Source organism: Prenolepis imparis, unplaced genomic scaffold (assembly GCF_030444845.1).
Source record: "Prenolepis imparis isolate NDT839.2.m4 unplaced genomic scaffold, iyPreImpa1.0 SCAF_13, whole genome shotgun sequence".
Taxonomy (NCBI): Eukaryota; Metazoa; Arthropoda; class Insecta; order Hymenoptera; family Formicidae; genus Prenolepis; species Prenolepis imparis.
The window spans coordinates 9,802,634-9,820,526 of NW_028141171.1; the positions used below are offsets into that span (position 1 = coordinate 9,802,634).

Consider the following 17,893-nt stretch of genomic DNA (forward strand, 5'->3'; position numbering starts at 1 on the left):
TTGTGAAATCACGCGTTTTTTTTGTGTGCAGAATCTGCTGAGCAAAGTATTGGATCGCACGCCGGCAATCGAGGCGGTGAACATGACGGGCGGCAGACTGATTCGCGAAGGAAAGGTAATAACATGTGGATCGTGATGTTTAATTCGGTGCTAGTAAGCCTTATAGGTAGCCTTAGCTTACGGTGTGAATGCTTGCATGAATGGAGTTCTGCGTGTGTCTTACATACAGGTCTCATCACAATCACTATTTTACGGGTTTCGAGATTTTCAGAAATTATGTGCGCGATGAATCTTCTTCATTTAGCACTCGTCGGAGCGATCGCTTTTCTTTAGCGGCTGGGATATCGAGCGAGCAGAGTTGCAAGACGCACTGAGACGCGCTGCATCTGCTGTATATAAACATGAACGTTCCTTTACAGTCGAATCTGCTGCTGTTTTTTCGGCGTCTTCACGTCGGCGACGACACATTAATTTTCTATCTACGATAGAATTTTCTATTTGTATTCGGGGGCCCCGTGCCATTAAAAACGGCATAAACTGTCTTTTAACAGTCGTTCATTAAGTAAATATACTCACTTACATAACACACGGGACGATATAATCTGAAGCAACGCGCATTTATAATATCACTGGGGACTTTCTCTCCTTTTTAACCTTAATAGAAACCTCGTTAACTCAATACATCAGAAGCACGGTTGAATGAGCTGCACGACCTCGTGTTTAGCGGCGATTAGTGCCAATTTTTTTTTTATATCTTAGACGCGCATATCGCTTAAATGCTTTATAATATGATTGACACTTTTCCGAGAATTCTGTATTCATAGATGTAACTCCATAGCATGCACACGGTGGAGCCTGATCGATTAATATATAGTTCGCGAAGATAGATGTAACGAGTGTTTACGACACATTTTGACACGCATTTTAAGTGTTATTATCCCTTGTGCTCTTTTTTGTCAATATTAATTAGCGATTAATATATAGCGCGATTTACTTAATTGCTTGTCTTTAGCGCGATTACAACACGTAGTCTCCGAAATATTATTTGAAACATATTTAAAACTTAACGTACCCTCAAGTAGCTATCGCATTATTATGCCTCTATTTATCGGGATCGCATTGAGCTGTCAAAATTGTGTAAAGATCGCGATAACGATTCGCGTGGCAGTTTCAACGCCTCTTCTCGCTGTCGCTTTCGGAGGCTAACAGTAATTGGCACACACACCCAGCGATCTAATTTCACTAACCATAACGGACTAACCGGAAACCCCTAGATCTACGGACAAAGGCTCCGAGCGTTCAAAGAACAATTGGAAGATATCTGCCCGTCGTTGGACGCCTCGGTGAAGAGGCCGCGAAGAGATTCCGTTATTACGGTCGATAATGTTGCGCGCGATCTAGATACGCTGAACCGAAGATATACGACCCTCGTGAACCTGCTCGAGGAACGGATTAAGCAATTGGCTCTGCTACATCCTGAAGACATTTCCTTACAGGTGAGTCACGCATATTATTTTGGCCGTGATTGAAATCGTTTCTGAGAGAAGGTTGTATGACATAGTTTTGGTGGCCTTGTGGAGGATGGCATGAACCTTAATACGTCATACAACATTCTTTTAGAAACACTGTCATGTGTGATTTCATTGGAGTTGATCCCCGAATGGATATCGTATAATCTAGCGTGTGTATTTCTTGTGTCGCTATTATTGAGCAATCGAGTCGGCTGAAAATTGTTATAGGCGAACCGGTAGATATTTTAGATTAGGATTTAATCTTTAGCACATGCGTGTATGAGTGCGGCGTGTCGAAACGTGAACAAAATTAATGTCGGGAACCGAATCTCGACAAGGTCTGCAATTTGCATTGCTGATGAGTAAACGTCGAGAATCCACGAAGTGGATCCGCTATTAAACTTTCGATCGTGTAACACTTCAATATTCGGCGAATGGCTCATCATCATGATAACGAATTAGAACTATTTCTAATCACGCGATCATATTGCCTTGGCGAGAGTTTATTAACAAAGTTGTTCGCACACGAGCCCAGATTTTCTAAATATCATTTCCCGAAAAGAGAAAACGCGGTGTGAAAGCTTGAAAAATAATATCTCTTCTTTCTTATATAGGGTATAATTAAAAAAAAAATTACATTAAACGAGAATTAGTTTGAAATAAAAGTGCTATTAATTAATGTTCTTCGAAGGTAGCGCTTGCGATAATCGGCTGAATGTATGTCTCTTTAAATATTGAGAACAAAAAGATATACTCTTTTATAAAGTAACTCGGTCGAAACTTTTCCACTTCACCGAACCGCGAGTGACATAAGATTGAAATTAATGAGCAGAGATGAGGCAACCGGACATATGAACGAGCGCTCTCATCATGAATACCTGTATGCCCACATCTCTCGCAGGTATAATTATATTCCGAATGACGACGGCATCAGAAATAGCGGCTATTTTTCTAGTAATGCGCGGCAGAGACCTTGCAAATTGTTGGGAAATCGTACGAGGGAAAACGCCGGAAGGAGATAGACTTTTTTTCCAATTATCATCATCAGTTCAGCGTGTTGTCACCATCGAGTTCGTGCGTTATCACGTTCACGTTCACGTTCGTCACGCCGATACCTTAAGGCTTCGTCATGATTAAGCGGAACAACAGCACTTTGACACGCGACCGACTTTCATTTCGATTAACGACTGCTTTTCGTCTTTCCCGCTCGTGTGTCGGTCTCGTGTCGGGATCGATAGGCATGTCGGCGCAAAGATAGAAGAGCAGTGGCGGCGCGTTCGTCTCTATCGAGGCCCCTACTATGTTGTACTGTATTAATTAATGCGTTAATTTGAGTGAAAAAATGAGAAGGTATGTGTATATCTCTATGAAGCATAATATCGCGTTTATATTTCAATTAATTTTGCCACGAATCTTGGAAAGCGAAGGGGAGAGATTGTTTCGCTCATTACCTTCTTATCGCGTTTGCTGAATATAATTAAGTTTTGTTCTCCGTTAATTGAAACCTTAATTTAAATTTCTAGACGTGGAGAAATTAATAATACGCATGGCATATCTCGAAAACACGATAAATCTTTAATTTATGTTTCGCAGCAGATACCGGTTAAAATTAGCCAACAATCTCGATTTTTGATGCTTAAGTCGTCGCATCCTTAATGCTTGACATCTTCACCGTCGCGTAATTAATATATTTACGAGCCTCTCGGGGTGACCTCGAAATACGTGAGAAAATATCGAATAGGCAGAGTTACATCAACGATCGCTAAAATTGTGAAATAAGAGTTCTCTCTCTCTCTGTCTCTTACAATTAGAATAAAGGCGTGATTGCGTAACTCGCGCGCGCTCGATGAGGGCCATTTAAATTGCAGATCATTAAATCGGTCAAGGCCGGTTTTCGGCGGTTGAGCGTGTAATCCGTCAAAATCCTGAATGTGCGAAGAGCGCCCTGAGCGCACCCACGCACAGATGCGCTACTGGGTACGGCGGTGCGTCGGCGGCATTCGCGTCTCGTCCGAGAGCCGCGTCAGCGAGGAAGCCGCCGTAGTGAGGGACTCGCCAGGTTGCGCGGCTGACCGGTCTCTCTACATCCAACATGCACGATTTAGCCTCGTCGTCGTTGTCGTCGTAGAGTTAGGTAGAAACGTGACACACTCCGTCTTCGCTCCGATGTGAGCGATCATGATGATCGTGCGAAAGGTACTAGAGGATGACATATATCGTTTACCTCGTAGTCTGAAAACGGATGCCGGTATTCGGTCAGCGAAATTGGAGATACCTTTACGTGATTCAGTGATAAATTGACGAACGATTCATTATAAAATTTATTTTTATTTTTTACGGGAATAGGAGAGCGTGTTATGTTCAGAGTGTCAAGTTGTATATCGAAGTTCGATAATAGTGCTCGTGTTTAATAGATGAAGTCAATAAGGCAATGAATCTTACGAGTCTATGTTATTTTTTAAGTGTCATAATTTTTATAATTTTCACGTAAAATGACGTAGTTTTTTGAAGTTGTAAGTTAACATATGTTGAAATGATGATGATGATTGTAACTGTCTTCTCTGTGGTCTTCAAGAAAATGATAAATTTTTGTAGTCTCTATATTTATTTAGAACTTTGACACATTTTAAAATTTTCTGAATTTAATTTTTCACTGTTAAATATATTTCTTTAAGATGGCATCAAACTTGTTGAATATCAAATTGTGAGTGCGTAATCTTGTGAAATTCTCTGGCAAAATTCTTATATCTTCAAGTTACAATAATAAATTATTCTTGAGGACTTCTTTTTACGAATGTGTCGTTCTTTACGATGCTCTGGGCACATCTGGTAATATTTTTTACGGTTCTATTTCCGTCGAAAGTACAGGCCTCTTAACGTTTAGCTCGTGTGTTCTGCATAAACTCGAATAGGTGAATATTTCGAAGCCGATGTTTATTATTATTACAAATATGGACTAACTTTATCACTGACATTTCACATTCTCTTTCAGACTCGCTACTTTATTGCAACATCTATATTCGCATTTAGATTTTATCGAACATTCGCATATACATACGCTTATATAAGTGAAACCGCGGAATCGTCAACATCTTTACATATTCACGATAAAAAAATTGAAATAATTTTGAAAATTAAAATAAATATCTTCTTGTTATAGTTTCTAATTTAAACAAAATTCAGAAAAATTTAGATTTATAATATTCCCACATATACGTATGATATTTACGAAACTTTTCGCTGACGTTTGACTTAGTCATTACACTCTTATCGCTATGCGACACGTTTGATTACGCTGATCCGGCAAGATAAATAATTGTACCGAAGGCTCGTAAGTCTGCTATCGGTAGCACGATTCTCTAAGAATCGATTTTTGCACGAATGAAATAATTATATATAAGTATAGAAATATGGATGCATTCGCGTGGCAGACGTTGCACTGGGCAATTGCATTGTTATTTTCCCGGGAGAGCTCGCATCTTCGGATTCGTGTGTGTCGACGTGCATCTAAATAGCGGATTCTTATTTTAACGCGTGCACAGGGTGACCCAAAAATACTGGCTGGTATATTTGGACGACGGTTTTCTAGATTAATAGGCGGAATTGATTTCTTCATATCAAAATTTCTTATGGATCTCTTCCTTTGATATTTCGTTCGCTAAAGAATTTTTAATTTTAGTCGTTTGACACAACTCCAAAATTACTGACATTCTGAAATTAAAATCTAAAATTAATACTTTTCTTTGATCTCTGTTTATTGTGTAAAAATAATGATCTTTTAGAAGATTTTTTGTGCATACGTTCGTAATGAAGCTACATCACACGTGCATCACAAATCAACGGCGATGAAATGTTTGACAGTGAAACACAACGCTCGAAATACATATGTTGTGTATACTATTTATATAGGCGACGAGTTGAATGGTCTCGATAATTTTTCGAATGTGCAAATACAATACAAATTTTATTAAACACACATCAATGTAATCGTGCGACCGATAGTGTAAAGGCGATCGATACTGTCAGTCGAAGGTCAGCGATTACATTAATCAGATATAATTTTTTCTATTGATGAATTTATGATACAGATAAATTAATTACGGGTTATCAACTTTTTGTCGTTAATTTTAGACTTATTGAAATAAATTGCTTTATTGATGTAAATGTTGTAAATACAAGTAACATCATTATAAAGATGGAAATGTTACTTTAACGATACATTTTTTTCTCGTCGCATTTTATTCATACAGAGTGCCATAAATTGCTACTTCTTTTTAAATTTAAGTACAATTTTGATGCTAGTTTAGACAAGCTTTTAATTTATTCACGATGCAGCTGTGATTTTCTAAAATTCTTTCAAGATTTTACAATCTTTTTTTATATCAAACATTTCGACTTTGATATTTTTATCGCATGTCATCTCGTTTATGTTAAAATTTATGTACATGGAAAATTTTGCAAGGATATTTTGATGTAACTAATATTTCTTTTTTCATCGAGATTTCAAAGTGTTTCAAATGTTTCCCATTTTATCAGATCGCACGTGTTCTATCATATCTTAAGTTCATGTGTTCTATCATATCTTAAGTTCATGTGTCAAACAATGAGGAGACCAACCGATGACATAAGCGAATGACGTGCTGATTTCCTGGACGCCTGTGAAGGGAGTCCAATGTTCACGTCCGAAATTATGTATTTGGTATGCGATGTATCGCATTCGAAATTAGATAATTAAGGAAAGGCGCGCGTGCCACATCGCATTAGAATTTTGCGTAAGAGTAAAGTGCTTTCGGCGCATGCGTCGCGAACACCGCTATATTTAAGAGTCCCTCGTTTCGGCCGAAAGATTTCGCACAGCATATGGTCCAATTATATTCTAGTTTCTCATATATGTAAACTTATGCATCTCTCGTCACGTCTCGTTTAAATATGAAAGGTTCATGATTTATGTAGCGGACGATTATAGCATAGATGTCGACGTAGCTGTCAATCCGATTTAGGAATTAGAGATTGACAGATCGAACCAGATGTGTTCGGTGTCTTCGTAAAGGCAATAATGACATTAGCTGCTCTCGCGAATGATAGATTTAATATATCAAGAAATACATGTTTTTTTTTAATATTAACTTTAATTTTAATAATACATTTGATATTAAAAAATAATTTTTTATGCTGACATTATTAAAGAAAAACTTGAATAAGATTATAAATTTAATAAAAAAATTTGCGACTATTTGCGTTGTAAAATGACCTCGCGGATTCTTGAAACATCATTCATAGAGATATGAATATATTTAATCACGTAAAGCATACGTTTCAAAATATTTCCTGCAAGTAACGCAATGTTTACTTTCAGCGTGTTCTTCAAGAACAGAAGCCACTGCGAACGTTTCGTACAGAGTTCAACATATATGAAAGCACTACTAGCGAGGAGCGTTATACATCCACGACCACACACTACACTCAATCGCAGTGAGTATGAAAAGTTGATGAAAGTCTTGCTTATTCAGAGCAGCATTGAACGATTGAGGAGCTTTTCACAAAACAATTTTCAAAATTATATTTAGAAAATAGATTTTTTTTCACGGTGCGTTTATGCGCGCAAAGTATTTACATCTTTACATGACTTGTCGCAGATACACCTCTGAGAGACATGAGTCCACTGAGACGACTTTCTCGAGCGAAACCTCGAACCGAATTTACAGCGCAGAGCAGCCTCCGTATCGACCTAATGGCGAGACCACCAGTCCGGAGGTCGTTTCACCCATCGGTGGTAACTCGAAGCGCTCGTACGAGAGCGAGACGACGAGCTCCGGTAGACGACATCATCAGCAGCAAGAGTTCTCGTCCGTCGTGGACAGCGGCGGGTTTAGTAGCGAGCTTAGGGATCTTAGGAGGGTACCGCGTGTCGATGATGGGGGTGTTATCGGCGCGGAGAACGTGATTGACGTTAGGGGTATCGTAGATCCGAGCAGCGGCGAGGTCCTGACAGTGGGCGAGGCGATTCGACTCAGAATCCTCGACGTTAGGAACGGTAGGATCGTGACGTCGAGCGACGGCAGGACGAGCGTGTCGATCGAGGAGGCCGCGCGCGACGGTATCATCGACATCGCTCTGGCCAATCGGCTGTTAGGTCCATGCGGGGTGAAATCCGAGGAGGGCCGTCGGGTGTCCCTACTCGAGGCGATCCAGCGGGAGCTCTGCGACGCCGAGCGGGCGGACATCGCGGACCGAGTTAAGGTAACGACAGTACGCGGTGACAGCGGCGCCGGAAGCGGCGCCGTCGCGGGGGTTAGCGTTGTCGATGCGATGAGGCAAGGCTTGTTGGATCCGGCCACGGGCGAGGTCGTCGCCGAGAACGGTGAACGGATCTCGATTGAGGAGGCGTACTCGCGCGGCTATCTTACCAAGGTTGACGTGACTGTTAGGGTGAGTCGCAACGCTATCGCGCTTTCGGATGCGATATCTCAAGGTCTCGTGGACGATCGGTCCGGTCGCATCGTTGACAGGATTACCGGTGAGTCCCATCTTTTGGACGAAGCGATCGACAAAGGTATTATCGATTCGAAGGTGAGAGAGATCGTGGACACACGGAACGATACCAAAGTGACGGTGGCTGAAGCCATGAAGCGCGGTATATTGAACTCCAAGAGCGGCAGATACATGCACGGTTTATCGATGGAGAAGCTGCCGTTTAAGGAAGCTCGTCGTCGGCAGTTGATTGTTAAACCGATGACACTGAAGGATTGTTGCGACTTGGAAATCATTGACGACAAGGGCAAGATTATCAGTCCGGCTCATCGCAGCAAATTGAAGATACTAGAGGCTATATCTCGAGGCGTTTTAGACTCGGAGAATATTAAATCTATAGTAGATACTCGGACGGGTGAAATGATCACGCTCGCGGATGCCTTAGCCAACGGTATAATTAAAGTCGAAGGTACATATCGCGATATGCTAAAGGTCGAAGAGCTGTCTATCCCTCAGGCCGTCGAGAAGGGCCTGATTACGTCGGTAACGTATAAAACTATCTTTGACATCGACGGTTTCAAGGATCCGGTTTCCGGCGAATACATTAGTTTGAACGCGGCCTTGCTGAAGGGCTTGATTAGTTCAAAGTCCGGTGGTACTTTTACGATCGATCTGAAAACTGGAAAGACAGTTTCGTTGAGTGAAGCGGAAGAACAGGGATACATTAGATCGGAAGTGCTAGAGATGCTGAATCGTGGCATCGGCATCATCGAAAACGGACGCGAAGTGAGCGTTTTGGAAGCCGTATTGCTCGGCTTGCTTGATCCAAAGTCCGGCCAATTGCTGGATCCGCGTAGTAAGAGAATAGTTCCACTGGAAGAGGCAATCAAGCGTGGACTCATTACTCCTGATGGTGCCGCATTACTCACCAGCATGCTGAACATTGCAGTCACCACACAAACTGTGACGAAGACCATTAGGAAGTACGTGACGACGCTGCATACCGGCGAGGTCGTTACGAGGGATTACAAAATGAGTTATGAAGAAGCATTGAACAGCGGATTGATTGACGAAGATAGAAACGAATTCAAAGATCCTGACTCGGGAGTAACGATGTCTATCGAGGATGCTATTGAGCAGAGTCTACTCGGTAGTGATGCTCATCAACGTTTTAGTCATTCATCTCGAGAATGTACTCCGGATTCAGCACACACGACTTTCGAAAGCACTTTAACGACAAGTATCGATGACATATCTAAAAGAAGCGAGTCACCGCCTAGAGCAATTGGAACGATTACTACTATCATTACGAAAGAAATAACTCCACCAGCGTCTTCTACACCGAAGAAGGAATTGTCTTCCGTTACGATGACGATCGCACCATCAACTGATTATGTTTCTTCTGTGACAGATTCGCTCGCGTCAAAGACTGGAAAAACGACATCGTCTACGACAATTAATGAAGCAACCAAATCTCGGACATCCGAAATAACATCAAAAACAACTTCCTTTGAAGAAACACATGTAGTAAGTCATACAGGCACTCCTAAATCATCATCTGAAGAGAAAAGAGATATGGAAACAAAAGTAATCGCATCAACTACACCAACTACGCCAACTACAAGTTACAAATCAGAAATCACGAAATTTATAGACAGTGAACGTGTTTCCACCGATAAACAAGTGTTTGAATTACCCGTGGATGGCTGGACACTCGCTGAGGCTATCGACAGGAAACTATTTGATCCTGCGACAGGTCTTTTTATAATTCCAGGCACCGACAGATTAGTTTCCTTTGAAGAATGCATCAAGCTACAAATCATCAATCCAAATTCTGGTTTTGTTATCGATCCCAACAATGGAAGAAAAGTGTCCTTGGTTCGAAGCTTGGAAAAAAATATTTTGGACTCTACAGGTCACTATAGTTATCCGCAAAAGATTTCCATGAGAGAAGCGATCGCGAACGGATTGATTATATTGGAAGGCGGATTGAGTGCCGACAGTGATAATGCTAATCAAAGACTTCTGCAGATTACGAGAGTTTCGGGTCAACCTGACATAGTAGAATTGACGCATATTGGCGATCCTTCTCAACAAACGGAAATAAAGATCAGCGATGAAGTCTCCTTGCCAGATCCGGTACAAGTAACTCAGGGAGTAATTTACGATCCAGGAACGGCTTTGGTCATCTCCACAAAAACCGGCAAATCTGAAAATCTTCTGGTCGCGGTTTCTGAAGGAACAATACCATCTACCGCTGTAATCGTTAAGGATCCAATAACTGGGAAAGATATTAGCATGGCGGATGCTGTCAATCGAGGCATTCTTGATATGAGCACGCGCGAATATAAAATCGACGGTGGTAGGAAAATATCGCTGCTCGATGCAACGAAGTTTGGAGTAATAGCTGTTCTTGGTGCTCCTCTTGCAGCCACCGCGGCTGCTGTAGAAGCGGTGCAGAGAACGATGGTTAAAGATCCAGTAACCGGTAAGAAAATACCAAGGGAAGTCGCCATCGAACGTGGTATCATTTCAATGCATGACAGTGCAACTTCGCCGATTATTGAATCTGCAAGTGGTACACCTGATGGCGAAAATGAAAAAATTATCGCGCAAGTCACAATACACGATGAACCTGAAAAAGTTTACGTGCCAAAGGAAGATAGTAAGAGCGCAGCATTTACTGACTCGTCAACATCCATCAATGACGTTCCAGATGGCGAAAGTCTGGGCACAAAAACCAGAGCGCGAGTGACGGTCGAACCGAAATATCAAGTTACAATCGGCAAAGCGAGAACTATATCACAGAGTCCTGAGCGGGAGGCGAAGCCTATTGTTCTTCAGAAGATGCGAAAGAAGATAGTGAAGGTCGAAGAGGCATTGCAGAGTGGACTCATCGATGTAGAAACAGCGGATACTTTCGCGAAGAAAATGTGCAACGAGAAAGGAGAACAGATTACTCTTTCGGAGGCTATTCGCGACAATCAAATAAATGCTGATCAGGGACAGATCGTAGATCCTCAAAGGGGCGACGTGCTTACCATCAAGCAAGCTGTCGATCGCGGAATCTTGGATCCGGAGAACGCACACATACTAGTGCCCTTGGCAAAGAGTTTATCCGTGCATAGCTTGTACACGCAAGGCTTGCTAGATCCTTTGGAAGGTAAAATCGTTCATCCAGAAACCGGTGCGCATCTCACTCTCAACGAAGCTATAGTATGCGAAATAGTGGATCCTTTATCGAACTTAATATTTACCGTCAACGGTCGTACAGAAACATTGCAGTCTGCCATCGCGAATGATACTATTGATGCAGACAGATCGTTGGTGAAGACGCAAGGCGGTAGCGTGAATCTGGTCAAGGCGATAGAAAACAAGGTATTCGAATTGAAGGAACCAATCGAATCTTCCGATATACCACCGGCTGGAATGACATTCCCTGTCGCGTTAAAACGTGGATTGATAGACATGAGTAAGAAAGAAATTCGTCATCCGATTACAGGGGAACATGTGCCACTAGAAGACGCTATAAAAGGAGATTTCATTATGGCGTTACCTTATCCAGTGGCTCCTGATAGCATAGAAATAACGAAAGCTCTGGAATCGGGATTGATCGATAAGGATAACGATATATTTTTCCATCCTACTACAGGAACTCCAATTCCCATCGCCGAGGCTGTTGAGTCTGGTCTACTCATTATTAAACCGCCGGTCCGCGGTGAAAACACGAAAGCTGCTATCACCGAAACGATTACATCGTATCACACTATCACGACCAAGACTGTCGAACTATGGCCAGGTTACGCGTTGAAGAGTGCAACGGAAGTGCAAGATATCAACACCGGTAATATTATTACTATCACAGAAGCTCGACAGAGAGGTATAATTAAGGACGAATCGGAAAACAAGGAGGAATTCACGACTAAAGACATCAAAATGTCCTTCGATCACGCGATAGAGAAAGGATTCGTGGATATGACGAAAGATACTTATACTGATCCTTGCACCGGCACTACAATGTCTATCGCTAAGGCTGTCGAGGAAGGAATTCTTGATACTTCATCTAGCAAGAGCGAATCTGTATCACCTAGAAAATCCAACAACAGTTTGACCGTGTTAGAAGCGGTCGAGCAGATTTACGATGAAGAAACCGGAACGTTTAAAGATCCCGAGACGAATAAATCTTACAACTTGAAGGAAGCGATGGAAGTGGGCCTAATCGAATCCGATTCCGTGCTTTATAATGTGAAAACCAAAGAAGCAATTACCACCAAAGAAGCAATCGAACAAGGCCTACTCGATCCTGCCACTGGAAAAATGGAGACCGTGCGGGATCAAAAGAACCGTCCAATCAACATAGCGGAAGCTGCGAAAATGGGTCTTTTGGCAGTCATCGCCGCACCGGTTCTGGCTGGAAAAGCAGTATTCGACGCAATTTCAAGTCACAAGTCCAAGAAAACAAAGCCGAGTGTACTAGTGACGGCGAAATCATCCGTCGCGAAGAAGGAGCCGTCTACAGAAATTATTTCGACACAAATTCAAGTTAGCCAGAGACTTCCTCGTACTGACTCACACGAGAGTGAAGCGCCTATCTCGCAAGAAAGAAAAAAATCAGACGCGGCAATGACACAAGAACATTCATCGGCACAGAAAGAAGAATCTTTGTATGCAGAACAGATCGAAATTGAAGATATGGAAATAGAGGATGATAATAAATTGACGACAATCGAAGAAATGCCTAAGCAAGTTTCTATAATTATTACGAAAGAATTGACGCCCGAGATTCTCGCGAAATTTGGAGTATTTGATCCGGTGAGAGAAAAATTTTTGGATCCAGAGACAGACACTGTTACTTCCTTCAATGATTTGGTCTTGAATCTAAAAGTTTTCGATCCTGATCGGGTGCTTGTCAAGAATCTGTCTTCCAAGACGGACACGTATGTGAAATTGCGTGAGGCGATTAGCAAGCCTCTTATAGATCGAAATGTCGCTTACATGGTTGATCCGAAGACTGGTAAGAAGATACCGTTTTTCGAGGCTGTACGCTTAGGATGGATTAAACAGGAACTAGAAGACGAAGCAGAAAAAGAAAAACTCGCAGACTCGCAACCTCTGAATTTGCAGGACGCTATCGATACTGGTATATGTAATCCTATCACGGGAACGATTCAAGATCCTAAATCGGGACAAGCGTTATCTATGAGCGAGGCTATCGATATGGGATTCATCGATCCTGAGTTACTTAGTGTGAGAAATCCTATTACTGAGGAGATCATGCCGCTGTCCGAGGCGTTGGAAACCGAAGCTCTCGATCTCCGCAAAGGCGTTATGGAAGATACAGAAATCGACGTCGTCACGTCCGCGTTCTTACGAGGTTTGATCGTACCTACTTCTCGCAAGCCGATCTCGCTGGAAGCCGTTATCAGGAAAGGTCTTTATGATACCGAGATGGGTAAAATACAGGATCCATTTACTAAACAGCCGGTCGATGTCGAGGAAGGTGTTCGAAGAGGCATTATCGACGCTTTTATTACCGAGATCGAGGACACGAAGGCCGGTTCATCCGTTTCATTAGACGACGCGCTGACGATGAACCTGATTCACAGCACAGGTCGTTTATGTGATACGAGAGCGGGAGAACTTCTACCATTAGACGTAGCGCTTAACAAAGGTTTAATTATTACGACGCCGTTTGTGCTTTCATTGATTGACGCAATCGTTCAGGAGTACTATTCACCAAAGACCGGCCTTGTTTTAAATCCCATGACAGGCAAGAATCTAACGCTGAAGGAGTCGTTGGCTATTTGTTATATTAACGGCTCCACGACAGTGATAAAAGATGATAGGAAAGACAAAGTTATTTCCCTTAACGAGGCAGAGGAATGTAAGCTGATAGACCTAGTAAGAGGAACATTGATCTATCCACATTCCATGACGTTGGATATTGCTTTTGAGAAAGGATATATCTTGAGTACTGTGAAACCGTGGACGTTGCAAGAAGCTTTAGCTCTTCAAATTTACAATCCGAAGACTAGCAGTTTTAACATTGACGGTAATAATTATACTTTAGAGGAGATGATTGAGAAGAGTTTTATTAGCAAGGACAGTCCGTCTATTAAAGATCCAAGAAACAACGACATCATATCTCTGGGTGACGCTATCAAGCACGGCTTCGTCAACGCGAAGACTGGTACAGCTATCGATCCGTGCACTAGTGTGCCTCTTTCGTTAACTGACGCATTGGATCGCGGCTTTATCGTGCCAGCGAAACGCAAGATATCCTTACCGGACGCAGTCTTCAAAGGTTTATACGATCCGAAGACCGGACAATTCACAGTTCCTGACACGCAAGAGAAACTTCCTACCGATCGCGCAATTAAGATGGGCGTGATAGACACGACGACTGCGATTGTACGAGATCCCAACGGTGACGTGATGACGTTTAACAAGGCTATCAAGACCTCGGTAGTCGACCCTAAGTCTGGAACAGTCAGTTACGCCAGAGGACCGCCTGTAGATTTCCAAGAAGCGCTAGAACGCGGTCTGCTTCTTGAAACAAGAAGACCTATGAGTTTCAGCGAGGCCATTTCGAAGGGTATTCTCGATGAGAAAACCAATAAATTCTTAGATCCACAGACGGGAATTTATTTAACAATATTGGAAGCTATTCAAAAGAATTTGATAGACGCTGATTCGGTTACCGTCAAAGATACGCGATCCAGCATCTGGAAAACGATGACGTTGATGGAAGCTATACATCTGGGTTACGTGGATGGCACTACTGGTTATCTCAAGGACGCCAGCAAAAGTAACAGGAACGTATCTCTAAGGGACGCCTTTGAATCCGGTCTCATCGTTGACAGCAGAGCCGCCGTGTCCCTACAACGTACCATTCATCAAGGATTGTACGACGATAACACGGGCAAGATCATCGATCCCAGTACAGGAAGAAGCGTAACGTTACACGAAGCGATGAGGAAATGTATTATTAGCCCCACGTTGTCGTGTTATTGGGACAAGCGCGGCGAACGGTTGTTATCGTTGGCGGAGACGTGTCGCGCTGGCGTGATCGACAGACGCACCGGTATGTTTAAAGAGCCAGGCGCCAGTGGTTCAGTCTCGTTGTCAGTCGCATTACAACTTGGTCTCATCGTTGACATCGAGAGCATGGGATTCGGTCTTTACGAGGCATTATTAATGAACATGTACGACGTCTCATCGGGCAAGTTCGTGCATCCGACTAACAATCGCAAGCTAACATTGGCCGAATCGTGTCAAATGGATCTGATAAACCCGCTGATATCGATTGTCAAGTGTACCAAGTCTAACAGCTACATTCCGTTGGCTGAGGCGATCTCCGCCGGCATCATCGACGATATTCGCGGTATGTATATCAATCATGAGTTAGACAAAGCGATTAATCTGCAAGAAGCAAGGAAGAAGGGCTTCATCGTCACGTCGAAGACGCCTCTGTCGATCGAGGAGGCAGTCAAATGTTGTCTTTATCGCGGAGATAGCGGCAAGTTTGCCGATCCCGTCGCCAACGAGTATCACGATCTGCTTCAAGCAATCAATTGTGGCCTCATAGATTCCGACACTACTGCTCTGAAGGATGCTACGACTGGACAGATCAAATCACTCTTGGCAGGAATTGAGGATGGAACGGTCGATGTGTCTCGAGGGAGAATATTGGACCCGAAGACGACGCGCGCTTTTAATATCGATGTTGCTTTAGAAAGAGGTTTGCTGGTCACGATCGATAAACCTCTGGCACAACAGATGGTACATCGATCACCCTTGGAAGGTTTCAAAGCCGGACCTGGCGATAGAAGCGTCAAAGAATGCACTCTAGAAGAAGCGATCAATTTCGAACTGATTGATCCAAACACGTCGGTTGTGAAAGATCCTAGAACCGGTCGATTCGTGGCGACGACGAGAGCAATAACGGACGGTATCGTGGATCCATCCGTTAAAGGCACGATCGATCTGAACGGCGGAGGCAAAAGAGAACCGCGTTTCGTGCGTTTCGGTGATGTCACGGTTTTCGTTAGGGAACCTCTCACTTTCGAGGAAACTATCGAGAAGGAGTATCTGTCGCTGGAATCGGGCAAATTTACGGATCCGATCTCGAACGAGCAATTGACCCTCAAGGAAGCGGTCAGCCTCGGTATTATAGACCCTGATTCGGCGCTAATCAAAGATTCGCAGAAAAAGAAGCTGGTAAAATTGCCGGAAGCCTTCCGCAAGGGCATGATGGACGCGGAGAAGAGTAACGTGCTGGACACGGCCACGTCCAAATTGTACAGTTTGTCCAAGGCTCTGGAGATCAGTTTGTTGATTACTCCGAAAAACGGCGTTTCGTTTATCGAAGCGCTGCAGTTTGGCCTTTACAATCCGACCACAGGCGGTTTTCACGATCCGTTCGTTGTCACTTCCGTGTTAGATCGCAGACGTCTCACGTTGGCGGACACGATCGAGTCGGGTTTGATCGATCCGTCTACCACAGTGATCAAAGATCCGTTTACGGGTAATATCGAGAGTTTGTTAGAAGCGGTAAATAGCGGGAAGGTAGATTCCGTGGGGGGCAGATTAGTCGAGGACACGGACGGCAAGAGTATCGACTTCGTGAAGGCCTTGGAACGAGGTTACATACTCGCCGCTGAAGCCAGGGTAAGTAGGATCACAGAAGCAGAAATATCTTTTACACACCCTCGCGTCTCCCGCATCGATTGATTCAGATTCTTTTTTTTTTTTTTTTTAATTCTCCGTTTTATCTTACTGTTTGGGTTTCTATCATTTTTTATCTCACCCGAGTTCTACGTTGCTACTCTGTTTCCACTCATGATTCTCTAACAGCTTCCTGAGAGTTGGATGTGATTACCATTACATATATTCTCACATGAATCTACGTTTTACATTTTTACTGTCATGCGATTCTTTCCATCACACATCTCATTTTTTGCCTGAGACTTAACGTGAATTTTATCATTCGCGAGGAGAGACGCTTGCATTAGCGCATGATGGTCTCGCATAGACCTTTAATAGTCTTCATTCTTGACTCGCATGACATTTTTTTTTTTACATCGACAATTGAGAAAATTGACAGGTGCATGGACATATAAACAAGAATCATTTTCACTCTGGTCTTGTCTCTTTCTTCCTCTATTCCTCAGAGGAATCACCCCGTGCTTCCTTTTATCGGAATGCTCGCTTTCAATCCGTTTTTATTTCACATTATCAGTCCGTCTCCTCATCACGTAATACTATAATTCACACCTTTGTGCTTACCTTAATGTGGAATCAGTAAAGGGTGGGCTATCATCACGAACAACATTAATCGGACATCGCGTATGTTCCTTTGAAGGACTTGTCATTTATATAATCGGCGATCGACAGGCCATCAAGCGATGTATTGTGCATCGCATCAACAATCTCCTTCACGCAGAATATCATTAATCCCAAGCCAAGTTTGGTCGCATCAACAACGCTAATCTCTTTTCAATACATTATAAGTAGCATTAATCTATATAATTTTACCGTTAATCTAATTTTATCATTAATCTAATAATTTTCTCGCTTATTTATTTTATGATTAAATATCGTTTTATGCAATATAAGTATAAATATTACGATATATTTTTATATATATATCGTAAAAAATTTTTTTGCAAAAATGCAGCAATTATATATTCGATAAAATGAATTATAATTATTGGATCCGACTTTGATCCGATTCGAGGAAACTAATAACCTCTTCTTTAGTTGTAAAAAAAAATTGCTGAGCATACTAATGCGTATCAACATGCATGTATGGAATAAAAATTTGCGAATTGGCATTTTCACTTTTCATTCAAAATTAACACTCGTTTACAAGGAAAAAAGGATTTAATTGAGAAGTTTAATCGCTCGCA

The 17,893-nt window shown here is 42.5% G+C and overlaps 1 protein-coding gene across 41 annotated transcripts in view; it reads left to right on the plus strand.

Moving 5' to 3' along the window:
- Positions 1 to 17,893, plus strand: part of Shot (dystonin-like protein short stop) — a 100,836-nt gene that overhangs the window by 54,714 nt on the left and 28,229 nt on the right. For 20 of the 41 annotated variants that reach the window (XM_083053104.1, XM_083053088.1, XM_083053089.1 and 17 more), the window contains 4 exons: positions 32 to 115; positions 1,275 to 1,496; positions 6,868 to 6,983; positions 7,148 to 7,751. In XM_083053104.1, the coding sequence (XP_082909230.1) occupies positions 32 to 115; positions 1,275 to 1,496; positions 6,868 to 6,983; positions 7,148 to 7,751 (1,026 nt within the window). Of the gene's footprint in view, positions 1 to 31; positions 116 to 1,274; positions 1,497 to 6,867; positions 6,984 to 7,147; positions 16,653 to 17,893 lie in introns of those variants that run through there. The other 21 variants (XM_083053069.1, XM_083053073.1, XM_083053077.1 and 18 more) reach the window with 3 other exon arrangements.